The 27,746-nt window shown below is 42.9% G+C and overlaps 2 protein-coding genes across 3 annotated transcripts; one reads left to right on the forward strand and one right to left on the reverse strand.

Moving 5' to 3' along the window:
- Positions 1-692: 692 nt before the first annotated feature.
- Positions 693-16,502, forward strand: adamts13 (ADAM metallopeptidase with thrombospondin type 1 motif, 13). Of its 2 annotated transcripts, none has more exons than XM_012866268.3 (29): positions 693-852; positions 1,887-1,923; positions 2,099-2,232; positions 2,490-2,573; positions 2,759-2,883; positions 3,676-3,822; positions 4,426-4,560; positions 4,843-4,993; positions 5,120-5,224; positions 5,300-5,451; positions 5,534-5,597; positions 7,373-7,499; positions 7,600-7,748; positions 7,844-7,964; positions 8,066-8,146; positions 8,239-8,420; positions 10,270-10,423; positions 10,524-10,653; positions 10,772-10,951; positions 11,085-11,283; positions 11,360-11,462; positions 11,553-11,682; positions 12,874-13,056; positions 13,142-13,346; positions 13,629-13,953; positions 14,036-14,179; positions 14,348-14,527; positions 16,049-16,224; positions 16,322-16,502. In XM_012866268.3, the coding sequence occupies exons 1-29, from the start codon at positions 766-768 to the stop codon at positions 16,475-16,477; spliced, it is 4,146 nt and encodes a 1,381-aa protein (XP_012721722.2). In that variant the 5' UTR covers positions 693-765; the 3' UTR covers positions 16,478-16,502. The 2 variants fall into 2 exon arrangements, with proteins under 2 accessions (XP_012721722.2, XP_012721723.2); XM_012866269.3 differs by having other exon boundaries at positions 11,085-11,277.
- Positions 16,503-16,537: 35 nt separating this feature from the next.
- On the reverse strand, positions 16,538-27,287 carry zgc:154046 (choline/carnitine O-acyltransferase). Its single transcript, XM_012866270.3, has 14 exons — positions 27,131-27,287; positions 24,827-25,096; positions 23,112-23,230; positions 22,541-22,594; positions 22,259-22,424; positions 21,236-21,410; positions 20,962-21,140; positions 20,769-20,869; positions 20,560-20,679; positions 20,354-20,476; positions 20,133-20,268; positions 17,514-17,576; positions 17,278-17,415; positions 16,538-17,173 (listed from the first exon to the last, which is right to left on the reverse strand). The coding sequence occupies exons 1-14, from the start codon at positions 27,155-27,157 to the stop codon at positions 16,958-16,960; spliced, it is 1,887 nt and encodes a 628-aa protein (XP_012721724.2). The 5' UTR covers positions 27,158-27,287; the 3' UTR covers positions 16,538-16,957.
- Between the last annotated feature and the right edge of the window lie 459 nt (positions 27,288-27,746).

The raw sequence follows: 27,746 nt of genomic DNA on the forward strand, positions 1-27,746 counted from the left end.
GGCGTAAAGATATAACAGCATTTATCACAGTTTTGTGCTTGACAGATCCAGCACTGAGGTTTCGGATGAGCAGCCATGCTGGTGTTGCCGCCGTGCCAGCCAGCTGTTAATCCAGACTGACAACAGGCAGAACAATGGCAGATGGGCTGCGGATCCCAGGGTCGCTGAGATAAACTACAGCCCTGCAGGACAGAGAAGGGACTGAGTTAAAACACTTTGCAACATCAATGGCCATATAGCTGTGGGTGGGTTGATGGGGTGTTGTGGAGCAAGGCTGCACTCAGGCCTGGATCAAGTCTGCCCTCTAGAGGCTGCAAAAGTCAGTAACACGCTTGGGTTCATCTGCCAGCTAATCAAACCAAAATATGAATCTGGGAGGATCTGAAAGTGCCATTTGGTTACTAAATAAAACATGCAAGACTCCACTGATCGGTGATTCTATTTAATTGTCATCCAAAATGTGCTTGAGGCATTTGCTTTACCCTAACTGTTTACATAGTTCCATTGCTCTAAAGCAAGACTAGATTTTGCACATATTAGTCATTTCACAAACTAAAAAAAAAAAGCATCCAATACGAGATGTCCTTTTGATCCCAGCTTTGGGGAGAAAAATCAGGAAATGACGTATGACACACATCAACTTTGTCCCTATTGTTTACATAAACACGTTACTCATACACTCATGGCTTGGCCCTGTCCTGCATGAGCAGGAGGGAACATACATAGTCTCAGTGTCAAAGGAGAGCAGGCAGGCGCACAGGAAGAATGAGGAAAATGCTTTTTGTGACTGTGCTGTGGCTCCTGCTCTTACTGCCTGGCTTCAACGCTCTAATGGGATCTCCTCAGGATGAGGTAGGTGGAAAGCTGCAGGCGAACAGGAGCTCTGCGGCGGCAGTTCTGCGGCTCTGAGCTCCGGCAAAGTGCATTGAACTCTCCAACTTTAAACAGGAAACAGAGAGCTTTTGTAGAATAAAGCTAAACTGTGTTTTACTATATCTAAAGTACGTCCTTTAAAATACAAACTGTGAATTAGAATGAAGTAGTATGAAAGTTATACATGGGTTTTACAATGTTTTTCCCCCAAAATAAATCTGAAAAGTATGGCGCGCAGTTGTATAGAGCCTTCTTTACTTAAACTCAAACGTAACCAAGTGCCTCCTAAAGTCACCTAATTAGTAAATAGAGTTAACTGTTGTAAATTCAACCAATGATTCATTGCTATGAAAAACTGTGGAGGCTGCATCACGTAGTGGGCATGCTTTTCCTCGGCATGTTTAGTAGATGGGGAATTGGAATGAAGCTAAATACAGGTTAGTCCTGGAGGAAAAGCTGTTAGGGGTGACGGCATATTTGAGACTGAGGTGGAGGGAAACTTACCAGGACGATGGAACGGTTTAGATCGACTCATGCTCAAGTGTTAGAATAATAATAATTGAACTTTATTGATCTCACAATGGAGAAATTCACTTCTGCATCTTAACCCATCCCCTTGGGGAGCAATGTTTAGTAGACTGTGCAGCACCTGGGGAACAATTGGGGGTTAAGGGTCTTGCTCAGGGACCCAGAATGGCAGCTTGTGGGAGTTGAACTCAGAACCTCTGGGCCCAAAGCTCTGTGCTTTAACCACTAGGCCACCACTCCCCTGGCCTAGTTGGAGCAGTTTTGCAAGGAAGATTTAATAAAGAGTGAAACAACTTTTTCACTTTCAAAATTCTACGCTTTATGTTGGTCTATCACAACATACAATAAAAAACACAAGGAGGTTTGCGGTTGTAACGTGGCAAACCTCTCAAACGCTATGATAACCTTTAAAAGGCATTGTCAATATCCTTCCCAATGTTTAGGCTTTTGTTTCCAGCTAAACTGATGCTGTTTCTTCTATTCAGATCCCATGGGGAAAAGCCTCCTCTGCCGACACTACAGGTATCTGTTGAAACATAAGAACACTGTTTGAAACGGCATTTATCTGACGCATCGTCAACACAATGATTTGATAATGTGCAACAATATAGCCCTATCAGAAATGTTCTGAAGCAGAGTCTATGCTCTAAAGCAGTTTCTTGTTTGTCTCCACAACATATTTTCCTTTCGTCCGCAGTAAGCGACCGGTTACGTCGCTCCACCGTGATGCCTGACGTCACCCATCTGGAACTGCTGGTGGTGGTGGGGCCGGACGTCCAGCAGGTCCACAAGCAGGACACGGAACGATACGTTCTCACCAACCTCAATATTGTAAGTCTAAGCCTACACATACGGTAAAAAAAATGCTTCTCTGAGTCATTTTAAAATCTATGGATGGAAATGTAGGTCAAACGTACCGTAAGGCCGCTATAAGGGGTGATCGATAAATAATAAAGGATTAGAGGGAAAATTCTATCTTGACATTTGTTCCCCAACATCCTCCGCCGGTCACCGGAAAAAGCAAGTCGAGTCGCACTCTGAGGAGAAAAAAGTATATGAATCTGATGAGTACTGTGAATCCTTCCCAGGCCTCTGAGCTGTTGAGAGACATGACCCTGGGTGCCAACATGAGGGTACACCTGGTCCGCATGATCATCCTGTCAGAGCCAGAGGTAAGAGGTTGGCTGCTGTGATCTCCACAAAGGAAACAAAGGTCCAGGCATCTTTGAACTCTGTGGTCGGGAAGTTGTATAATGTGTTGGTAATGAAAGATTCATGAAAACACCACTGTGATCTAGAATGACTTTGAATACTGTGTTTTCATTGTGATGCTTTAACTCACCTTTTACTCTTCTAGCCAGAGATCCAAATGTCCACCAACATCACCTCTTCCCTCAGAAGTGTCTGTGACTGGGGCAGAAGGATCAACCCCTCCAATGACTCAGACCCACTACACGCTGACCTCCTGTTGTACATAACAAGGCACGGCACGTAGTCTGTGGAAATTTAAGGAAACGCACATGCCTTGTCAGATTCAGCATGAATATTTTCACATTTTGCACCATTGAAACCACAAACTGCTGTGACTTCCTTCCAGTAGCTGTGGCTGCCTTTAGGTCACATCTGTGTCTCCAACATGGCTTAGTGGCAAACTGCAAATTGAGCTTTTTATGTCTTTGTTTTGACAACAATGTTATCCGCTACTTTTCTGTAATGGTCAGATTTGTGGAGAGCACAACTATAAGATGTCAACAGATTGCACCTGAGCTGTAGCTCTCTGCAGCTCCTTCAGAGCGACCACATGAGCCTGTTAGTTTAGGCGGAGTAAGAAGCCCCACTCTTTTCTCCAGCTTCGCCACAACTTCCTCCCTGACCTGTCTGCTGTACTCCTTGGTCTTCATGGTGCTTTTTTTTTTTTTTTTTTACACGGTTGTTAACTAACATCTGAGACTTTGACAGAACAGTTGTATTTATACTGAGAATGAACTGAACATGGTTGGTTATTAGTGTGAATAGGGCTGACTAATACAAAGGCATATAACATTTTTATTTTTATGTAAAACAATTTGAAAATGATATATACTTTTCCTTTGGCTCCATATCTATGTGCCATTTTGTTTCTGTTCCTAAGATGAAATCTGAATAAAGCACAATGAAGTTTGTGGTTGAAATGTGGCAAAAATGTGTGAAAAGAAGAAGGGGTGTGATTATTTTTGCAGGACACCGTACCTTGTGAACCCAAAACCAAGGTTTAAATGTGCTGTAACCATACAGGTACGACCTGGAGCTGCCTGATGGGAACAAGCAGGTCCGGGGAGTGACCCAGCTGGGTGGGGTCTGCTCCAGCGAATGGAGCTGCGTGATCACAGAGGACACGGGCTTCGACCTGGGCATCACCATCGCTCATGAAGTGGGCCACAGGTAGAATAAAGATTCATCCATCAAACTGCAATCAGTCTAATTAGATCTGTTTTTTTTTTTAAGTTGTTTTTTTAAATCTCCTCCATTCAGATGATTTTCTAATTATTAGGTCTATTGCTTCAAGATATTCTTCTAATGATATCAGAGGCAGCATCATTTGGGATGAGTTACAGGAAAAGTCTCCAGCTGTCACACTTACAGATTAATAATCCATGGAACTGTCTCCAAAACTAGACCTCTTATGTTTCTAAAAGGGTGGAACTGATACCATATCAAGGGCCCAAATGATAAATTTGGCAAATATATTCAGAATTTTCACTACTCAAAAAAATTATAAAAGGTGTTGCTAAATTTCCAATATAATAATTGAAATGGAATTGAAGTGTGCAGCTTTAAGGCTGAGCCTTTAAGGGTCCTTAATACTTTATAATCTTTTTTTATCACTGCGAGATCAGGTGTATTGCTCTTTCTTTCTTTTTATGAGCAATATATGGTGATTATACACTGGGTTTAACTGTCCTTATGTTTTAAAAGTGTCATGTTGGATTCATTCTGCATTAAGGACACTTCCGCAGTTTTAAACTTTATTGCCATGGCCCATAGTTTTGGGATCAACCACGACGGAGCGGGGAACAGCTGCACTCGGGGCGGCTTCATGATGGCCTCGGATGGAGGCTACAACAGCGTGGATTTGACCTGGTCCCCCTGCAGCAGACAGCAGCTCCTCACCTTCTTCAGGTGGGCCTCCCTGTACAGTCCAGCTGTGCGTGCACAAGCCTCTCATTAATGATAAAAATATTTTTTTGTTCAAACCTTTTCATCAGTAAAACTGGGTTAATTGTTGTTTGTGCGCAAAGAATTCACTTTCCGTTCCAGGTTATAAAAGAGTTAGATTTGACATAAATGTGTTAACATTTCTGTCCTAAGAACTGAATATTGTATAGGGGGTCTGAACTTTTTCACACTGTGACTGTTTTAAGTATTCAGAAAATGAGACATGGCACTATGTAATGTTGCCAGTGAAGGGAAGGCTGATTGTGCCAAGGACTTCCCTGCGCTGAGAGGCTCCCTACAGGACTGGAAGCCCGGGCTGTATTATGGAGTTGACGACCAGTGTCGCATCGCTTTTGGGAGCACTGCAAGAGCCTGCTCATTCTCCAATCCTGACCTGGTATGCCGCCTGTGATGTCAGCTCTGTAGCACTAGGTGGCACCTTCATTTATGGAAAAAAATATGCATGTAACTCCACTGTACATGTTGATTCATGTTGACAATGATGGGTCTGATTTTCCATCAGCCAGCTTGTCGTGTTCTGTCCTGTCACATTAACCCTGAAGATGTCAGCTCCTGCAAGCGCCTCCTGGTGCCACTGCTGGATGGGACAGAGTGTGCGCCCAATCAGGTACTGAGAAATGCTGCAGCAGCCACCCCAGAGTCAAGAAGTAAGCAGACGCACGTTATTCCTTCTGCCTTCTAGTGGTGTCTGAAGGGACGCTGCGTGTCCCCGGATGACTTTGGTTCCTCTGTGGTGGTTAACGGCTCCTGGTCCAGCTGGTCTGCGTATTCCACCTGCTCCCGGACATGCGGTGGAGGAGTTACGCTCCGGACGAGGGAATGCAACAACCCAAGGTGGCAAGTGTTACACAAGCATCGTGATCTACTTGACAGAGGTTTTTTTTTTTTTTTTTTAATTTGCGCTATGTGTTTTCAGACCTGCTTTTGGGGGGAATGATTGTGAGGGTCCAGATATTGAGGCTGAACTTTGTAACCAACAGGTAAGGTTTTTACTGGTTTTGTTTACACAGGGCCTCTGTATTTTACTAAATTGCCTCACAAAAAGTGTTCCTGCTCCATGAACCTCCTCACGTATTGTCAACGTTGGAAACACAAATTTAAACCAACACACATTTGTTGTGCGGGACCGGGAAAAGGAAGGGACCCGTTTTAAAGCTTTGCTTCAGATTTTCTACTGGAATCAGGTCTAGACTCCATCTGTCTCACCATAAACTCTGACTAGCTTCCTCGTCCCATCTGAAGAAAAGCATCCCTGTGCCATGACGCTGCTACCACCACAGTTCACTTTTTCTCACATGTTTGCTGCGTCATCTAGATGGGTTGTGGAAATGTGCAAACCAGATTTCTAATGACTTGCTTTCAGTCGTAGGTTTGTTCTGGCTAATCTCCAAGAAAGGCTAGAATTCTTGAGAGCATGACTGAGAGTTTTCCTGACAGTAGAGTTTTGCACCTGAGCAGCGGATCTCTGCTGCTCCTCCAGAGTTATCATAAGCCTCCTTGTCTCCAGATGCTTGTTTTAGACTGGTTCCTTCCAAGATCATGCTTTCTTTATTTCGTTTTTTTCCATTAGTGTTTATATGGTTGTTGTTTTTTTATTTTTTGTGAACCAGTTAACATATTAGTTCCTTAATAGGTTCTCGATTTCGTCTTGTTTATTCTGTTAGGTTTTCTCCCTGTGTTCCTCCCTGTCTGCCTATGCTTTCATTCTCCCTCAGTTCCCTCAGCCTTCAGTGTTCCCAGTTGTTGCCAACACTAATTGCCTGATTACTTTTTACCTACTTTCTGTGCTTTTCTCTAACCTCTTCCCCTGTATATAAGCTGTCTGGTCACCAATATGTCAGCTCGTCCATTACACAACCCCCTGTACGGTCCTCAGTTCCTCGCTCCTTGTAAGTTCTTTATTTCTTTATTACATTTCGTTCTCATCATGACATTTCTAGACTCCTGTTTACACTTGGGTCCAGCCACAACATCCCAAACCGTGACACTCCTTACCTGGCCTGTCAGTTTAGGTGGACTTTCTTGTCCTGGTAGGATTGCAGTTACAGTATATTGCATTGTTTCCCTTTTTCAGATGCCAAATTGAACAGTGCTTTATAAGATGTTCAAAGCTGGGCGTACTCTTTTGTAACCTGCCTCTTCTTTAAACGTTTAAACATTTTCAGTTTTTCTACTCTTGAATTTCCTGCTGTGCTCCTTGGTCTTTATGCTATCTCTTCTCTAATGTTTACTCACCAACCTCTGAGGTCTTTACAGAACAGCTCTTTTTCTATTACAGTTTAATCACACTCAGGTGCACTATATTTTGTTGCACGCTGGGGTTCAGTGGGAAGAGTCTTGCTCTCGGAAAGGTTGTGGTTTCGATTCGAATTTCCTGCCACATCAATGTGCCCTTGAGTAAGATACTTAACTCCAAGTTGCTTACCGAACTGTGAATCGGTGCATGAATGTGTGAGAGTGGCTGAGAGAGGAAGACAGACTGTATAAAATCACTTTGAGTTGTTGGTACGCCAGAAAAACACCTTGTAAGGTCAGTCCATTTATTCACTAATTAATTGACTTAATTGCACCCATTTCTTGTAACGTTATTTTCGAGTTTGTTGGTTGCTCTGGAGGAAGCTCCAGGATATTAACACTTAACCCTGCAAAGCCAAAGTCTTGGGACAAAAATTCACTAGACTTTATATCTACCGCTCAACTAGAGCAAAGGGAAAATTTTCATGAACCCAATTTCTTTACCCTTCTGTTGCTTTAGCCATGTGGGCGGACCCAGTTGGAGTTCATGGCAGAGCAGTGTTCCCAAACAGACCTACAGCCCCTGTACTTGCTACCCAACGCTGCCTCCTTCTACAAATGGATCCCTGCCGTTGGCTTTGTCAAAGGTGATTGATTGGAGTCCAAACATTTGCACTTGTGTTCTACTTTTTCAAACAGACAAAACAACGTAATTTCATATTATTGTTTTAATTTGCCGATGATCAGGGGATGAGCAGTGCAGACATATGTGTCAGTCTGATGGAGAAAACTTCATAGTGAGCCGCGGGTCTTATTTTGTGGATGGTACTCGCTGTGAGTCACACGGCTCTCCTCCTTACGGCGCAACAGCTGCTTGTCTTCGAGGCAGATGCCAGGTAAGGAATAATAAACATGTCAGGAAGCAGATTCTGTGTTCAGGGTTGGTTTTTTTTTCACTTTTTTTTCCACTTGGTATTGATTCCGTGTGTAGCTGTTTGGCTGTGATGGCGTGCTGCACTCTGGTAAAGTGTGGGATGTGTGCGGGGTGTGTGGCGGAGATGGGTCAAGCTGTGTTTTGACATCTGACTCCTACAGCGGTGGTCGTGCCAAAGGTAACAAATTACTGGATAACAAATTGCCTTCCTTGACATTGCAACCCAGGAAACCGAATGCACTCCCCTAAACCCTTTCTCCTTTTTTTTTTTACAAAAAGAGTACACCACTTTTCTCACTCTGCCAGTAAATGCCACTCAGGTCCATGTTATCAACAGGGCACCTATCTTCACTCATTTAGGTGAGTGGAGTCATTATAAGAGCTTTAAATACCTACAACACCACACTTGGTAAATGTAATTTACCAAGTATGAGGTTTTTCTGTGTTTGCAGCTGTAATGGTTGGGGATCAGTACATCGTGTCTGGAAGGGGTACCATGGCTCTGAATGTCACCCATCCCTCGCCACTGGATGAAGACCATGTACAGTATCATCTTCACCTGACTCCTGACCTTTTACCCGAGATGGAAGAAGTTGTTATACCTGGACCTCTGAAACAGGAGATAAGTGTACAGGTCAGGAAAAGGAACCTCTCTAATTACAGTATAAACAATAAGACCACTCCACAGACTCTGGGACCTCCATGACGGCCTGAGCAGAGCAGGGATGTTTGTACATAATCATGGACCAACTATGTTCTTGGTAGTTAGAAAATAGGTTATTTCTTTCTGCCTTCCTATCATCTATCCCAGCACGATGATAATGGGACAGGCATCACATCTGCATAGACTTTTATATACAATACCTTCTTTTTTTTTTTGTGCCACAATGTGGAAATTTGAGTGTGACAGTGGTAAAAATATGTAGACAGGATACATCAGGGTTACACACTAGTAAAATGAATTAATATAAACTATTTAATAGTTTAGCTCTAAAGCAAAAAGAATGAACTCATCAGAAATGGGAAAAACAAAAAAAGGGGTATTAATAATTGTTAATAAGGTATATTCAGGTGAAAATGCATACTTTAAGTAAACAAAAGAAATGCAACATTGAAGTTAAATACAGGAAAGACAGCAGCCGATTTACAGAACGATAAAATAAAGAGCTGTAGAATATTGTGATTGTTCCTATATATATATATATATATATATATATATATATATATTTTTTTTTTTTACCAGCTTATTGGTAACATTAGAAGTGTGTGAAAATAGTTTTTGAATGGATCACTGAACTCAGTTAAGTGTGGCGTCCTATACAATCTTCAGTGTCATGGTCATGCAGCTTATGCAAACAAACAGTGGCTCTGGTTTGGTGGCCTTGTAGTACCAGTGGCACATTTTCTCTACAAAGGACAAACAAGACGTTCGCCCTGTTCCTCATTGACTTTATTAAATTAGTGACACTACAACACGCTACACGAGCTTCAGGCAACAGGTTGGAAAGGCCACAACAGCAGAAAATAAGGAACCAAAAGGGGCAGAAGAAAACCGAGGAGACACCATCAACAGAGGAAACAGCAAATAATCTGTGGAACTCTGAATAAATATATATATATATCAGTAAGTGTAGTAAAGGGCAGTAATACATACAAAACAGAAGTTCTGCAATATGCGTTTTGCTCAGAACACATTATCGTATAACTTCATTCCAAACGCTTTCAGTCAATACCCATGATTTTACCTCCTCCTCACCACAACTGCGGCCTGAAAAACTCACAACTTCCTTGGATCAATCAGTCTATGTGCAATTTGGAAGTGTGGGCGCTGCTTCTGTAAGGGCCCAGTGAATACCAGTCTCAGACCACAGCAAGGTCTTTATTCCAGTGGAGATCATGAATTGTTTATGTCAGCCGCTTGGTCAGGTCCTTTTGTTTGTTGCCTGAAGAGTGTGTTTTGGGGGGGCAGGGGGGGGGGGCTGTTCCCCCTGCAGCATTATATTAAATTACTTGGAGGGCAGCCAGCCCGGTGTAGATGTAATGAGGTTTCGATGCTGGGTCTGAGGCCCGGGTGGACACTCATCATGCTGATGACCAATCCATACAGGTGCATGTGGGCCACATGTCATAAATAAACCACCTCTGCTGCCAGCTGGGTTCTCACCGCAATGATTAACCGTCCCAATCTAACCATGAGAATTTTGTAAATGTTCAAAACTTTTGGGGAACTTCTATGGTCCATCAAGCCTAACAGAAAGCAGACTGTGTTGTCAATGCACCCCAGAGGACGTCTCTATGACTCTCCATGAGCTGGATGATTTCTGTGGCGAGCTGTCTTAATCCAGTGAGAAGGGGGCTAGGTATTTAGAAAAGAAGAAGCTGAATTTCAAGGCTGCACTACATAGTTCACGCTTCAGATTATTTTGCTGAAAATACATAAGATTTATGCAGCTACTGTTTGTACTTTTTTTTTTTCATTTCAGATCTATCGCAAATATGGAAAAGAATACGGTGAAAAAACCAACCCAAACATTAGCTTTCAGTTTTATGTGCCAAGAAACAAGAAGTTGAACGGCAGATTACCCAGAGGAAAATGGGCTCTTTCAGCAACGCCTTGCTCTGTCACTTGTGGATTGGGTAAATGATTTCCTGTTTTGTGATAAATGCAACTGATACCTGTATTAAAATGAGTAATACAACCTCCCAATCCTTTCTATGCTTCTCTACCTCTGTACAGGTATAGTGAAGCAGGAGCATGTCTGTGTAGATGAAGACACCAACAACCCTTTGAAGCCAAACTACTGTAAAGCCCCTCCTCCTCCCACAACGCCGCACATACCCTGTCATCTCTCATTCTGTCCCCCCAGGTTAGGTTCGCTATCAGCTCAATGTTTTTTTTTTTATTTCAGTTTATTTTTTACCGTTATCCGGCCCCCCCTTTTGCAGCCCAAAATGACTGTACATGAATAATTTATTGTTTTGCAGGTGGGATGCAGGAAGTTTTGGGGTTTGCAGCGCCTCCTGTGGGGGTGGATTCCGAGTGCGTCGAGTACGATGTGTTCAAAAAAATGTTACTTATTCCATAAGGATTCCAGATTCAAAGTGTTCCTCAGACACTGCTCCACACTCTGTGGAAAAATGTAACCTGCACCATTGCCCCGCCAGGTATGGTCTATGGTTTATTGATGATAATGGGTTTGTTTGCAAATACAATAATTCACTGCATTGCTCACACAGCATAGACGACTTTTTAATATTTTTTTCTATCTGAGTTTAATGTGAAACCCTTTATTTACAGATGGTCTGTGTCAGAGCCAGGGAACTGCTCTGCGGTGTGTGGACCAGGAGAAGCAAAACGCAACGTGTCTTGTGTCCGGCAAGAAGACGGCTCAGACGTCGCGGTGGATCATAGCTTCTGCTTAAACCAGATCGCTCCTCCGGATTCAGTGCCGTGTGTGGTGGACGTCTGCCCCATCGGGTGGGAATCTAAGGTGCAGGTAAAGTCCAAAATACATTGACTTTTTTTCATTTCGTTACTGAACTGAATGCCTAAAGAGTCTTTCTCGTGACCAGGAAAGGCCCAGTTTAAAGTCCAGTTTGTTACCGCGCTCCAGACAGGCTCCTGTGTATGTCTGGAGCCCTGTGGTCAGCCAGTGTTCCAGGACCTGCGGGAAGGGTAAGCGGAAAGCTTTGGCCATGCGCATTTCAGAAGCAGCACGTTCTCCTCCGGTGTAGTAACTCAAGTCCCAATGCTCATGCGTCAAAGGGACCCGAGAGGTGTGGTTTTCTTGTGTGGATCACCAGACCAGACTGGGGGTGCCTGACTTCAACTGTGACTCTTCCAGCAAGCCTGAGCCTCATACTGAGATGTGTGGCCTTTCTCCCTGCCCTCCAGTGTGAGAAACCTTTAATTTAATACTCTTTTCATTAATCACGTGTGTTTTGTATGAGGCATCCAGAGGGCTGCTGCGCTTTCCAAATGCAGTCCAACACTTTGAATTGTTTAACAATTTGTCACATCACATCACAAACTTCAATAGGTATTTTGATGATTTTCCTTTTGCTGGTGCAAAACCGGCACAAAGTAAGTACAGTATAATAGTGAAAATAAGGAAAACGATGCATAGTTTTCAAAACTTGTCCCAAATCAACATTTGAAATGCGTTCTGCTCTGATATCCTAACCACAATCTAGTGCAACTAAATGCATTCAGAAGTTACCTATTTATGAATGTAACTGTGTAACTTAATGTCAGTATGAATGTAGCAGAAATGTAAAATAAAAACAAATACAAGAGAAGTTACAGTTTATCATAAGAGCTGTGGGGCGACACAACAAACATGTGGAAGAAGGTGATCTGGCCAGAAGAGAATTTTTTTTATCTTCTAGCTTTCATGTAAAACATCAAATGTAGGGAGAACTTCCAATATACTTCACCCTTAAAGTACATCTTGTCATTCAGATTCAGCACGTCAACAGGGAATCTGGTCAGGGTTGATGATAAAATGGATGGAACTAAGTACAGGGCAAGGTTTGTAGGAAAAAAGAGGCAGCTGAAAACACGAGTCTGGTACAGAGGCTCACCTCTCAGCACGAGGGCAACCTTAAAAAAAAAAAACAACCAGAGGTGCTACAGAACAGTTTGCATCAAATTACAATCAGATTATTGAATGGCCCAGTCAAAGTCCAGACCTATAATTCAGCCAAGAATCTTTTGCAAGGCTTGTCAATTGAGCTCCACAAATGCTCTCCATCCAACCCAACCGAGCCACGGCTATTTTTGTGAAAAACAATGGTCAAAAGGTTTGGTCTCTCTAGACATGCAAAGATAGTAGGAACATGCCCAGAATGCATTGCAGCTGTAATGGCAGCAGTAGGTTGTTCCACTACATATGGGTACGGGGCTGAAATACAGTGCATGCAACATTTTTCAGAATTTACCCTTTAAAAAAGTAATTAATCATCATTTATCATCCTCCTGCCATGTTGTAATGTGACATAATGTAGAGGCTTAAAGCAGTCTGAATACGCAAAAGAACACTGATGTTCATCCTGCAGCTGCATGCTGTGTTTCCCCTAACAACCAGGTGGCGCTCTAAGCAAGGAGTCTGCAGTGTAACGTGTGGAGGAGGGGTAGCCAAGAGAGTGCTGTATTGTGCTCGAGAGGCAGATGGGGAGGAGGAGGAGGAGGTGTTGGAGGATCACAACTGCAGCGGCTTTCCCAAACCAACAGTGGTGGTTTCGTGTAATTCTCACCGCTGCCCCGCGAGGTGAACTAGTACACAAGCAATCTGAGAGCAGTGGTTGTTGCAAAGGGCAAAGGTCTTCTCACAATCAGCATCGCTCATCTTATAGGTGGAAGGTATTCAGGACGTCGCCCTGCTCCGTGTCCTGTGACCTGGGCGTAGCTCAGAGGAATGTGTCCTGCGTCCAGTTTATCCACGGGAAGGAGAGCGTGGTGCCAGAGGAGGGATGCCGCGCGGCCGTCAAACCGGCCACCACGGTGCCTTGCCTGGTGCGAGCGTGCACCTTCAAGTGGGAGGTGAAACCATGGAGCCAGGTACAAATGACAGGATGGGGAGATGAGGATGAATTCAGATTGAAGTAAATAACCTGTTTAATCAATCACAGATTTTTTTTTTCAATCATCCAGTTAAAGAAAAATACTATAATAATTGCAGTTAAGTATACGCACATCTTTTTGTGGGCTGGCATCCCCACAGTATTATTTAAATTTCACCACCAGTTCATTTGAACGCCTCTCACAGTATAAACACGCCTGTCTCTGCCCACCCTGCTTCCACTGTGACCCATGCCCACCTCTCACGTTGTCCCTCCCAAGTGTTCGGCACCCTGCGGATACGGTATCCAGTCCCGGGCGGTCTCCTGCATGGGCCCGTCGAGCCCTGACCCCCTCAGCCCCCTGCTTTGCATGCACATGCCCAAACCGATCACGATCCGAGGGTGCTACGTGGACAGCTGCACAGACGTGGCCTTGGACAAGACCTCTTCAGTCAGCAAAGCAAACCTCACAGAAAAGCAGCTCCCATCTCCCATTCCGGTGAGCAAAGACGCACCACAGAACCACGAAGGCAGCCTCCCTCCAACGCCGACAGAGGCCGTAAGCATCAAGCAGACTACCACAGCCACCCCCACACCAAAGTCTAGTGAGAGCCCGTCCTTTATCATGGCTTATTAGCAATAAAATGTTCGAGCAGCATTATCCTCACAGTGCATGTGCTTTTCCAGGTGCATGCGGGCAGCTACTCCTGGAGGAATCGGGCACTGTGGATTTAAAGGACGCGCCGGGCAGATGCACCGTGTCGATAGGTCGACCCCTCGACGAGGTCATCAGCGTTCGAGTCATCTCCAGCTCCCTGGACTGCAGAAAAAGTATACTTTGATTCAACAATTCAGTCATTTTGAAGTCTGCTGCAGACACACAGATATGTGTAACTGTGTGTGTGTGTGTGTGTGTGTGTGTGTGTGTGTGTGTGTGTGTGTGTGTGTGTGTGTGTGTGTGTGTGTGTGTGTGTGTGTGTGTGTGTGGGTATCGTACAGGGGAGTACGTGGCGTTTTTCGACCGTCTGGCTTTCGTGAGAAAGTGCGTGCAGGCAGCAGGCAGTGAACTGACCACCAGAACTAATGTCCTGCTTGTTCGCCAAAGTCTGGTCACTCCTGGAAATGGGGTTGTGTTTACCTACAGGTCACAGAAGAACACGAAAAGGAGCCACCATCAAGGTAAGGCAGCTAATCCTGAAGAAACTATACTACTGAAAGTATAACTCCTCGGTTTGATACCCCTCCCATTAAACATGTTACCTCTGGGTAATATTATTAGAAAGCACAATATTTGCTTCTGTCGCTCTAGATCTGTTCCTAAGGTGATGCTACGCACTTATACACCTATGCAGAGTCCAACAGTGTTGCGACTGTTGACTCCAATATAACCCCTTTAATTGTTGTCCTGTTAGTCTGCGTTGGCCAGGCAAACTGTGCAGGGTGTGATCTCTTCTCCCTGTGCCCCCTGACACAGATAAGCAGGTAGAGATGGATAGAAGGACATAACCAAACTTTTATGAGTTGATTTACCAGCTTCACAGTGACTGGACTGACCGTCAAAGAAACATACTAAAAGCAAAATGGCTTTTGTCATTATGCCACATATCTGTTTTAAAAATTGTTTGACTTCATATTCTATTTTCAAAGGTTGTATTTTCATTAGCTGTAAGCAGAAAAATCATCATAATTAGCAGAAATAATGGATTGAAGACATCAATCTGTGTAATTAATCTGTATACTGTGTGTCACTTAGTGAATGGAGTTACTGAAATAAATGAAATTTTCAGTAATATCTGTTTTAAACTGTTTAAAGTCTGTTTATATCTGCCCATCGTGTCCAGTGAGGTGGTTATTTTTAGGCTCAAAAAGACCGAAAGACTAAACTAAAAGATCAATACATTATCTGGACGGACGCTTGGAGTATATAGCCTCATTTTATTATAATCAACTGAAAAAGTGGCTGTTTTTTTTTTTTTTACAAAGTAGGGGTTTTGAGAGAGGGGGAAAGACATGCGGTGAAGGACCTCAAGCCAGGATCGAACCTGGGTCAGCCGTGTCAAGGACTATGGCCTCCGCACATGAGCTGTGCTCACGACCCTGGCGCCATCAGAGCTCGCTGTCTTTAAAAAATTCCACTATTACTGTTTCAATACAGTTTTACATTGCAGTGTTGTAGAGATACATTGCAGTATTTCTTTTAGGATTTTTAGTATTCTTGCATTGTCTTGTTTTCACTAATTGTACTGGTTAATGTTCTTTAAACTGAATTAATTTGAATGAAATGTGCTAATATTGCTGAAACTGATAGAAAATGTGAAAATCCTGAAAGGGGAATACCTCCAAATTATTAAAATAAAATGATAGCAGAAGTGTTGCAGATAAAAGATTCAGAGTGAATCCACATGAATTTGACATCTTCTTTTCTGCTGATATAGAAGGAGCTCCATATGGCTGCTTCACACTTTCAGCTTTATTTTATTATATGCTGTAATGTTTTTACTGGGCTGTCACCCCCCCCCCCCCCCCCCCGCCTCCCCACACACACACACACAACCCACCCCACCCCTACCCAACCTTCCCCCACCCACTGTTGAGGGGTTTTGGGAATTTACTGCGGCAAAAATCTCAACAAATGTTCTAATGATTTTAACTTTCCACATATAAATAATAAGCAAACTCTTCCTCAAATGTGCCACGCAGATTGCGACATCCAGCTCTTTTCGCCCAGCGGCATATTTGAGAATCCAGTTACGTCGAACACCAGTCACACCTGCCGAGTGCTCATCAACGCCCCTCCCTCAGTGAAGATCAGGATCCGGGCGCTGCACATAGGATTAGTATTCAACACCACCAACTCCCACTCTACATACATCATGGTGCAAACAAGCTTTGTTTTCAACGCCATGCACGCTCAGTTCTGGGGGAATTCGGATGAAGAATAAAAGCCACCCTGTTGTTGTGTTTCCCGTTCAGATCCGAGACATGGATGTCTTGAAGACCAACGTGTTCAACGGCCCGCAGCTGTTCCTGTGGCACTCCTCTGGAAATATGGCTGAGCTTGAATTTCACGGCAGCTACCTGTATTCCAGGGGAACCTTCAGAGCGGAATATGTCTTCGTACATCTTTGATCCAAGACACAAAACTACTACGAATAGGTTACAGAATATATATGTAACATTACTTTAGTGTGCGTTTCTTAAAATTATCCTTTATTCTATTCCATAGAAAAATCCCTTTGCATTTAATTTACATACCTAAAATATAGGCTCTTTGTTTTGACCTGAAAAGAAAATACAAACCGAGGCAGCCAGGATCTATTAAGATCCGCCGGGTACCGTCCAAACATAGACCAAGAAAAGAAAAATTGCACAAATACATTCACTTATACAATATTTTAAAATACACATCTATCATAGATAATTTCTTCTTTTAAAGGCAGTGCATTTACAGTCAAAACATGATGTATTTTCCCACCACCCCTTTGGTAACCGTATTCCTCTTAGTCCTCCGGTTGCCAGCTTCGCGCTCGGCCAACAATACTGGCAACGACTCGGTTCAGTTTCAGCTTCACACACACACAACCGGCGCGCCGGGCTAAATGTGTGGGATCACTGTCTGGGCCCGGCTGTTTCTGTGAGGAGAGCTCTCATGTCCAACAACGCTGTCTTTACAGCCTGGGCGAAGTTGGCAGCGTTCGTGTCCTCACAGCTGTTGAAGGCCGTGATGGCGATGTTGATATGCTCGGCCATGGGATTGTAACAAACCCCGTAGCCATCTGGCACCGTTGGACCGAAACACATCACGCAGTCCGTCTTGGAGCCAACCTGGATATAGAGACGCGAGACAGCAAACATGCAAAAATAAATAGGGATGTAAACAATTATTTTCTCAGGGATAATAGGCTGTAGTTTATTTTTTTTTTCCATACCTGACTGGTATAGAGATGAAAATGATGAGCTACTGCATAAGAAGTGTCCATGAACAGCTCAGGCATGGAGGTCAGGTCTTCAATACTCAGCATTTTCAGCCCAAGTAGGTGTCTGTCAATAGCCTGTCCATGGATTGCCTGAAAATAAAAGGGTAATGTGTTGTGGACAAATTAAATGAAAAGAGCCAACATGTTTTGCTTTTTTTTATTTTCATTTTAAGAACACCAGTTCTCACATTGAGCGTGTTTTCCTTGTGGGTTTGAACGGCCTTCTGCAGCAGCGCCAGCCTCTCGGTGTTCTGTTGGGAATATTTGCAGCTCAGTTAAACGTCTCACCTTTGACACACAGGAAATTTGCTGTGCCTTGATATAGTATTCAGATCACTTGAACGTTTTCACACCTGCTCACATTACAACCTCAATGTATGTTGTTGGGGATTTTGTGTGGTAGCGCAACACAAATTGTCACTCTGTTGTTCCAAAATACAATCCGGTGGAAAGCTAAAATCAGAGATCACATATGGAGTAAATAGGGTCCGCTTTGTGAAAGTTTAATTTGACGAGACAACTGCAAACCTATCAAGATTGGGCCTTCCACCTAAACATGTGGTTCTAAAATGTTTTCTGTTGTGCCCCTCTTTGAAGAAGGAAACATTTTCAGCACCCCCATCCCAACAAAAGGGGTCAAAAATTTAACTTTTATTGTTTTCTGTCTTAATGCATTAAAGATGTCGTTCTGAAGATTACCCAGAATCCCTTTTAGAATTTATAACACACACATATATATATATATATATATATATATATATATATATATATATATATATGTGTGTATGTATGTGTATATATATATATATATATATATATATATATATATATATATATATATATATATATATATATATATATGTGTGTGTGTGTATGTATATATATATTCATTTCTAACATATAATAATGGTTTCTAACAAGTAGAATGTTTCAACATTGCCACACTTTAACTAGATAATATTAACAGTAATATAAATGGCTTTTAGCCCGACTCGTACCTGAAGTCAAATTTTAACTAGCTATAAACCTCATGTGCCAAAAATAATGTCAAGCCATTAACATTAAAGACCAACTTCAGTTATATTAAGTTTTGTACTTTTTTCAGGAGTTTATTAATAGTATTCATCGAACTACTGACTGCAGGTACAGACCAAACAGCAGGGGGTGCTGTTGTCACATTTACAATGATTTAGAAGGCCAGTATTTTCTGGACAAAAAAAGGCAAGACTGTTCTTGACCCCCTGCAAAACCTTCCCGCCCCCCTATTTCAGAAGCACTGACCTAAACTAACCGAGGAAAGGGGAATCCTAATCAGAGAAGATGCCAAGAGGCCCAATGTTTAACTGGAGGAGCGACAGAAATCTGCCGCACTGGAGAGAGAATCTGTTAATCTTACAAGAATTGGTAGCGGACTCCACAATTCTGGGCTTTACGAAAGACTGGGAAGAAAAAGGGTGCTGTACAAAGACAGCTATAGGAAGTCTAATTTGCAGTTTGTCACAAGGACGCAGCAAACAAGAAGAAAGAGTGCTATGGTAAAATAAGACCAAAATGTATCTTTTATTGTCAACAACCAAACCACTATGTGCGGTGAAAAACCAATACTGCACATTTGACGTAACACACGCTTCATTTCTTAAAACCTGCCGGATGGAAGAAAGCCTTTTAAGCTGCCAGCATTACAATGGAATGGGTTATATCAAAGCATATTCTTATTTTATAATGGCCCTGTTACAATGCAGAGCTAAATCCAACTTAGAGGCAAGATGTGAAAATTTATGTTTAAAGACGCTTTCTATCCGATCTGAATTTGATTTAACCACTTTTGAAGAATGGACAAAATTGCTGGCAGTGATAGCTGAAAATAACTTAATTACTGTACTTATTGGACTATAAAGCACACATAAATCCTTGAGAAAATCCTTAAATTTTCTCAAAAAACAGTGTGCCTTATAATCCGGTGCACCTTATGTATCATTACTGTACTTGTTGAGCTTACTGACCAATTTTATGCGGTACAGTGGCCACAAAAAGTACAAAGTTGGTAAGCAATGGCTCAATGGATATTCAAAGCATTACGGTATGCTGTGTCACTACCTGATCGACCCGTAACACAACTCCTGAGGAGTCTACAAGAGTGCCTGACTGTAATGTCTAAAGCAGAAGTGCATTCATGTAAGGTAGCCTGCATCTGGAGTATGCACTAGCAACAATGAACCAAGTAATTTAATTCAATATAACAGTAATTATTATTTTGGCCTTATGTTAGAAACAGGGCAGGGTAGGCCAGCAACTACTCTGTCCTCCGGGCAGAGACGGATAGTTTGTTCGTCTCCCTCTCAAGGAGTACGTGTGTATGCGGAGGTGCAGAGTGATATCAGTGATATTAAACACTGGGGAAGAATATTTAATGCGCCTTGTAATCCGGTGTGCCTTATAGTCCGGAAAAAAACGGTACAGCAAAAGATGGTTCAACAAAGTATTGATTTATGGAGACTGAATAAACACAAGCCGCACTTTTCAGATTTTTACATGTAAAGTATTTTGAAAACCATGCATCCTTTCCCCTCCACATCACAATTATTCTGTTTCAGGCCCAAAGATGTAATAGAATGTAATTTCAGCAAAATATGGTTCAATAAAGTATTGGATCATGTGGGAGAAAATATATGCTTTCAAACACCACTTTGTGTTTCATCACCAAATGACATTCTAATAAAAAAACAATGACGTTTATGGTCATTATGAGACAAAATGCTTTCTGGTGGCACTGCAAAAAAAGCCCTAACTGGTTTGTCTATCCATACCTGCTTAGATGAGTCTTGCATTGCCTGAACAAACTTAAGCGAGTCCACAGTAGTTGAACGGATTGTCTCTGTGCGTCCATATTTAAACATTCGCAGTGTTGCACTCTCATAAGTAGCACAGCAGATACCATAAATCCTAGAATATAAGAGCCACACACAAATTATAAATGTTATACTTATTTTCCAGAGCATTTTTCGTCTCCTAAAAAGAGGTTTCTTACCTAAAGTAGGCCAGCTGTAGAGCCATTTGCACAAAAGCATCTGGACTCAGCCCATACTGCTTTGGCAAATTTCTTCCAAAATGAGAAAATGTGAGCACCTTCACATCCAAGTCCTCCACCATTCTGAGGAAGCACAACACGAGGAAGTTAGAAGACGACGTAATCAAAGACAGAACACAAGCAATATTCCTGGACAATCGACGCACATGTTCATATTTTGTTTGGCTTTTTCAATGTCTCTCTTGATCTCCGGTGTGATGTTAAAGCGTAGCTTCTGAGGCATGGCCAGGGGAACCATGGGAGAGCGAACCATTTCAGCTCTCTGCCTGTTGGCAAATATAGAAGCATGAGGTCAATGCAGAGGGTCGTTCAGAAACAGGAGAACGCACTCGTCTAATGACTGAAAGAAACTTACATGTATTTAACTACGTAATCGATGAGAAAAACAATGGGTGGGCCCTCAGTAGGTGCATGTTCATAAACCAGTCCGCACGTACCGTCCCCACCAACGATGAACTGGGGATGATTTGCAAGTACACGGAAAATCTCAGCTAATGTCGGAGTCCTGTTCATCATTTTAGACATTAAGTAATTCCTCTCAAACTCACCTGCAGTGTTTTATCAAACCAGCGGTTGCCGCTGTTCCACCGTGTTCCTCCTCCGTGGAGCATCTGGGCGGCCACGCGGCTCATGTACATCTCATCTGAGACTCTGAGCATCGGCGCATCCAGACAAACTGTGAATATGCTTTTCTGGATGGCACGGACCGACTCCTTATTGGTCCTGTCTGGGGTCATTCAATATTGTCTCTAAACATACTTTCTAACAAGAGGATAAATAAAGAATATTGCTGATTGTTTTTTACCCCCATTGTCTGCTCACCCTTGATCAGGTTGTTGTAAGCTTTTCCCCAGGTGTTGCGGTGCTGGGATGTCAGGATGCCAATTGGTTCCTTGTTAGTTTGTAAAGAGGAATTCCAGATCTTCTCCAGCTGCATGGTGATCTGGTCTATTGTCAGTGGGGTGCCATCACTGTTATAAACGTCTAAAACAAAGAACTGGAAGAGCAATAATTGGTTAATTTTCAGGATGCACAACATATGGGCATTAACACATGTATCAGCCAATGGTAATGATTTTTTAACATATCGGTCCGATAAGTAAAACCGGGCTGATATTAACAACTAATGTTTATTTCCATCTAGTTGTCCTTTGTGCCTGAGTTTCAAGAGGGGTGTTGGTAATGCAATTTTTTTTGTTCGGTCATGTGACTGTGATGCATCGCAGCCAGGATTGTGTATTTTTTAAATGAGGCTGACAGAGGTAACTTAGCATACGAAGCCAGCAACTCCAACCCGGAAAGTACTCGTCAGCGCATTGTTGCCAAAATTAAGCTGAAATTAGACCGTGAACGTAACGGTGCTACGTGCTAAGCTAACAGTACGACATGGATTTGGATGTTTGAGAGCAACATAAAGCTCATGTGCATCAGCAAAGTTGTAACCCGCTCGGACAACAGAGCTGTAAGCTAGCACTAGCTGTTATTAGCTTCATAGACAGCCCATTAACGGCGTTCTGTCGCGGTCTGGGTCCTTGGAACTGCACCACGCAACGCTCCGCTGAGTGAATACATACTGAAACAGCAAAACAACATACAAACGTGTTCAGTCTTTGTTGTCTATAAGTTAAGGTTTCAATTAATGTTTAAGTGGTACAGGAGCAGCATATAGTTTTCAAAAGCCTGACTACAAGTCGCATGATTGGCCAAGAAGAAGAATATGGTAATATCGGTATCAGGCCAAATTTTCGTATCGGTGCATCCCTAGTTAATTTAAACACGGGGTCGAAATTTTCATTTGTTGTGAAGATAAAGACCATGCAAATGTTTAGCTAGACTGTAATGTACCTGAAAGTTGTGAACCACAGTGATGTGAGTAGGGGGTGAATTCCCTGCGGAGTAATGCACCACCGTGTCTCTCTTTGGTCCAGGAATGCGGCATGTGGACAGAATCTGGTAATACTGGTCCATGCACAGTGGCTTTCCATTCAAATACTGGACAGGCAAAGTTTCACTGCAACACAACATAATATTAAATGAACAATTTATTAAGACCAAACCCCAGTTTCAATGATGACAATCTTTCAATTGCACAGAAACAATGTTTGAAGTCATTTCATGCAAACTCACGTGTCAACCATTCTTTTAAAGTCCAAAACCCCTGCAATGAGTTTGGCAGCAAACCTGCAGAGAGGAAATTAAAAGGTACTCTTCACAGGAGTGTAAACAACATAAAGGAATAGTAGTAGTAATTAATCAACACAAATAAATAAATGTTATTCTAAACTACCAAAGCCATCGACGTTTCCCTAAAACGTAGGCACTGCCATATCTGTTGAATGGATCTTAAACATGTTAGTCATTATACATCACCTAAGAGATGATGAGCTGACTATGGCATCCCATGTGTCACAGCAGTTAAAAATAGCTGAGCAGTTACCGGGCTTTAAATAGCCAGAACGGAGGGGAGAGACTCTGCAAGGGTCAGCTTTCACTTCACCCTAATGCCAGCTTGTTTATACTGTAAGTATACTGTAGGTAAACGCGTAACATCTCCTCTCACATTCAGTTAATCTGGTCATCGTAACTCAAAAAATCACATCAAAGATGTAATGAAGTTTAAAACGCAGAGCTGTGAGTGTTAAGAAATGGCTTTTTAAATGTCGTCCCTGGCTTAAGACGTTTCTCCTGGGTCCCTCACCTCAACTGCCCCTGTCGGTCTTCAAAGTGCATTCGAGGCAGGGCGACTCCGGTACTCGTGTAGACGGCTAAGGGCATGCGACAGTCCAGATATGCTGACTGCATCCACCACTCTGAGACCTAGACGCACATCCAAAGTCAGACAACGTAGTGTGACATATTTGAACAGACCGCTCTGAAAGAATATGACATATGTAATCAGGCAAAATTACTAAATTACTTCCTGAAAACACTGGAGTCCCACACATAACTTAGCTCAAAAGAGCAGTGCCTTGTAAAAGTATTCATACTTACAAACTATGAGGTAGTTTAGTGGACTTCAGCGTAAAGGTACAACACAAACTGACAAATAATTATGAGGGGAAAGGAAAATGAAAGAGCATTTTAAATATTTTGTATGAATAAATATTTTTCCCCCGATCCCTCTACATAAAATACATTCCAAAAGAAAACTAATTTCAAAAATCACCTAACTAGAAAATAGAGTCCACCTATGCGACGATAAAAAGAAAGCCACTGTTGAAAGGGAAAACATGAGAAGTCCTGAGGGAACGCATTAAAAAATCTGAAGGAAGATGCTCTGGTCCAAGTGAGAGTCAAATGTAACTTTATGGCCAGCATATTGTTGTATGTGGCGGAAAACGGCACAGCGCTCAATGCACCATCTCCCCTGTGAAAATGTGTTGATGGCATGATCATGCCGTGGGGATCCTTTACTGCAGCAGAGACAGAAAACCTCCGGCTAGAGCTAAAGGGAAATCCTGAAAGGAAAACCTGTTAAACGCTGCAGAAGTTTAGAGACTGGGTCGGACATTCATCAATGGCCCTAAACATGTTTGGTCTCTTCCATATGAGGATTTTAATGTCAATCTCAGCACATTTGCTTTATTACCAAAAGGCATCTAGCTCCGGCGAAGAAGCTCTGCTTCCTTTCTAAGGTTTTCCGGGCGCGTCCCATTGGGAGATGACCCAGAATACACTGGAGGGACTAAAAGGCTCGTCTGATCAGGAAATGCCCCGGGATCCCCCAGAATGAGCTGGAGGATGTCTCTGGGGAGAGGGATGTATGGTGTTTCCTCCTGGACCTGCTGCCACCATGGCCTGATGTTGGATAAGTGGAAGACTATGGCTGTATGAATGGATGGCTTTATCTTTGGAAATTCCTTTGGACTCAACTGACAAACGATTTGACTCTGTCAGTAATAATACTGCCCTAATTTTAAATCAAAAGTCTCCTTCTGCATCGAAATAAGCATAAGTCAGCGGCTGCAAATGGGCTTCATCCTGGTTGGAGACCCTAAGTTTAGATTAAAACATATTCAAATGTGATAATCACCAAGACCAAGCCTAAATCCAATTCAGAATCTGTGGCAAGATTTGACAATGAATCTTCAAAGAGGCTCTCCATCCAGTCTGACTGAGGTTGAGCTATTAAAAAAAAATTACACAACAATTAAACTATTAAAATTGCTTATCATTATCCACCACTTTTGTTGTTATATCACATTACTTCCCAACAAAACACAGTACAACACAAGTTGTACTGCAAGGAAACTTAAAAAACAAAAGTCTGAGGGGTATGAAAACTTCTGCAAGACACGGTGCGTGGGCAGCAAGGGGACCATAAATATTCATTTCCAGCAGCAATCACAAATCTCTACCAAATGAGGCTTTTAATGTCACTCTACCAAACCGAAAACAAAGCCAAAGGTCTACCCAGTTGTCTGTCTTTCGTGCGCGTCTCTCGAGCCCCTTCTGGAGCCGTTCTCCCACTCCGCCCTTTAGGAACTCCTGTAGCAGCATCCTGGTGTGTTCCAGTTCCTCCTCGCTGACGATAGGCTCCAGGGAGGCCAGGTAGCGCTCACATGTTTGCTTCAAAGGTGGAACGGGCAGCTTGGGTAGACCCTCCTGATACACAAAGGACCTCTCTGGGACCTGCGTTACCGCTCTAAGTAAACGGCATGGATTTGCAATGCCTGGACGCAGCTGTAAGAGAGAATAAGAAGACGCTTTCTTTACATACTCAGTGAGAAACGACAACAGATATCTTAATCTGTGTGTACAAAATAAATCTGGTAATCCGGTTACATAAAGTCATACAGCCCCCAAAGATACAAGGTGTCAGCATGTTTGTGCGTGCATGCCTCACCGCAAGTGCGTTGAAACACAAACTTGACTCGCATTAGTGGACACCCGTTTTCATTGTTTAAAGAAGGCATTTGGTTCGGTGTTAGACGACTAAACCTGTGAAAAGTGACACCGAGACAGCTAAACGGAGCAGCTCCACTGTTTGTTCGGAGGCCCGGGGTTGTGCTCTGCCATTTTATAAATAGAAGGTATGACGCTGCTGAACTGTGGGATGGTTGCTAAAGCAAACACACATGAAAGCACGGAACCCATCTGCGCCCCTCAGGGTAACATGTGGGTGCCATGTTCATGAGGGCCACGCTCGTCACGCTGTAATTCAATTAGCTTTAAAAAACAGTGGAGTTGCATTTGAGTTGGAAGAGGTTCAGCCTTAATTGCTTGAGCTAGAGTTGAGGCGTACAGCTGTGGTTTTCCTCTCCATTCCCCACACATAAAAACAGAAAATCTCCATTTTTTTACAGTATCTCCTTGAATAGCTGCATGATTGGCAGGTGCGGTGGTGATGTATGCAAGACAAAACACTACTTTAGCTGACCCATACAGCGTTCTCTTTCTGATTGCCAAGCAATAGGGCATTTTGTCCAAATATTTCCCTCAGGCTTCAAGAGGAATGAAAGAGACTCTACGGGCTGTTCTGCAGATAAATGCACGCTGGGGCTAACGAGTAAGGATCGGGCTCATTATAAGGCATTCTCTCTGGCAAGCAGTTTTGGCAGCTGCAGTGGTTGTTGCTGCAGTGCTACAGTAAACATTACTGGGACTTCATAATTATCTTAATGGAACGGATCAACTCGAGATGTGCTTTTTATTAAAAAAATAAATTAAAAAAAACATTTCTCCAAATAATAATCCCAGAGGGTCTTTGATAATCTGGCCTTTTCAGTCTGCGCTGGTCCCTTTCACAAATCGCTTGAACGCGTTTTAACATTTCCACATTTCCCAGGAAACCCATGCAGCGTTCCCACTGAAGGCCCAGAGGAGTTGCTGCCGCCGCACAGGAAAGAGGCGAACATCTTTGAAGAAGGCATTCAGTTGAAAACAGGAAGGAAAAAATTTATGCACGCTTTCAAAACAGATCTGATCAGTTGCCTTATGCGATGTTAGCAGATGGGCTTGCTTTTCAGGAGCTTGTTTTTGGTTTGGTTTTATCCTGGTTAAATAACATTTTAGCACAAAACCACAAAGCGAAAAGAAAAAAAAAACATGACACTCTACTTTATGACAGGCTTTTTAATTTTTATTTTTTTAATTTTTTTTTACTGCTGTTAGCTGTAATGTGATGGAACGGATGTAACCAGGAACTGGCGATGATGTGAGGGTTTATTTATTGTTTCACATTAGTGGCCAGATGTTTAACCTCTGTCAAGGTCGTGGGAATAAGATAGAAGATAGAACTTCCGGTTAACAGTTTCAAAATAAAACCATTGTGACAGACAGCGGAGTGCGGCAACGTCGTAAATTGTTCGTTTTAACACATTCTGTTATGACAGATGATTAAAAAAAACATTAGATAATATTAAATTATTTGCTGTTCAGTAGCAAAATAAGGCTGTCTTCAGCGGCAAACGCGCATTAAGCTAACGTTAAGCGAAGCTAACGGAAGCACTATGCTAACATTACGCAACGCACGTAGGGGCTGTTATAATGACACGCCAATTAAAATTCACCATCTAAACTTGCACACATTTGTCCAGATGATAGAAAGATTAATGCATTTTCGCGGTGACCTATATCGCCGTCATAATGTTGTTGTCCCGCAGCGCCCCACCCCTCTCCTCTCCTCCTCCGCCACTGGCTGATGCGCTCCGTAAACAACAACAAGCCTCCTGCGTCTGTCGGCTGGAGCCGGAGAGAAACACCCGAGACACTCACCGCAGCTCTGACCGTAAACCCCAACATTGTGCCAGGAAGACGCGCTGAAGCCCTTGTCGGTCCGGGGAGTGCAGATGGGTAACCCCTGGGCTGTCATAGCTCAAGGACAGACGCGCCGTCTATTCTCAGCTGCCCGCCCCCCCTCGGCCCCACCGTGCAAAGACTCTTGTTTTTAAGGTGGAGTTTGGTGCGTTCAGCGGCGCAGTGAAGCATCATCTTACAGCTATTTGCTGTCATATTTCACTTGTGCTCATTGTCTTTTACTCAAAGTTGCCAATAACTTCTTAAGGCCTAAATCAACTCTTAATAATGGAACATTTGTGGCGAATGGAGGGGGCACAGAAGAAGAAAAAAAGGGAAGATTTATATTTAAACACCTGGGTCGTTCTGTAGGAGTTCATTCTTGGAGACGCAATTTTGCTTGAAATGTTTTTTCTGTAATTCTATTAAAAAATAACCAAAAGTGATTTAAATGCACTGAAAAATACTGCACCTTTTTATGAGCACGTAAAGTGCTTCACAGTAGGACCACGTTGCATTCACAAATACATGCACTGTTAAGCGAATTGGGGCCTAATGCCTTGCCCAGGGGCCACAGTGACACGTGGCAGACGAG

This window comes from Fundulus heteroclitus, chromosome 12 (assembly GCF_011125445.2).
Source record: "Fundulus heteroclitus isolate FHET01 chromosome 12, MU-UCD_Fhet_4.1, whole genome shotgun sequence".
In the NCBI taxonomy this organism is placed as follows: domain Eukaryota; kingdom Metazoa; phylum Chordata; class Actinopteri; order Cyprinodontiformes; family Fundulidae; genus Fundulus; species Fundulus heteroclitus.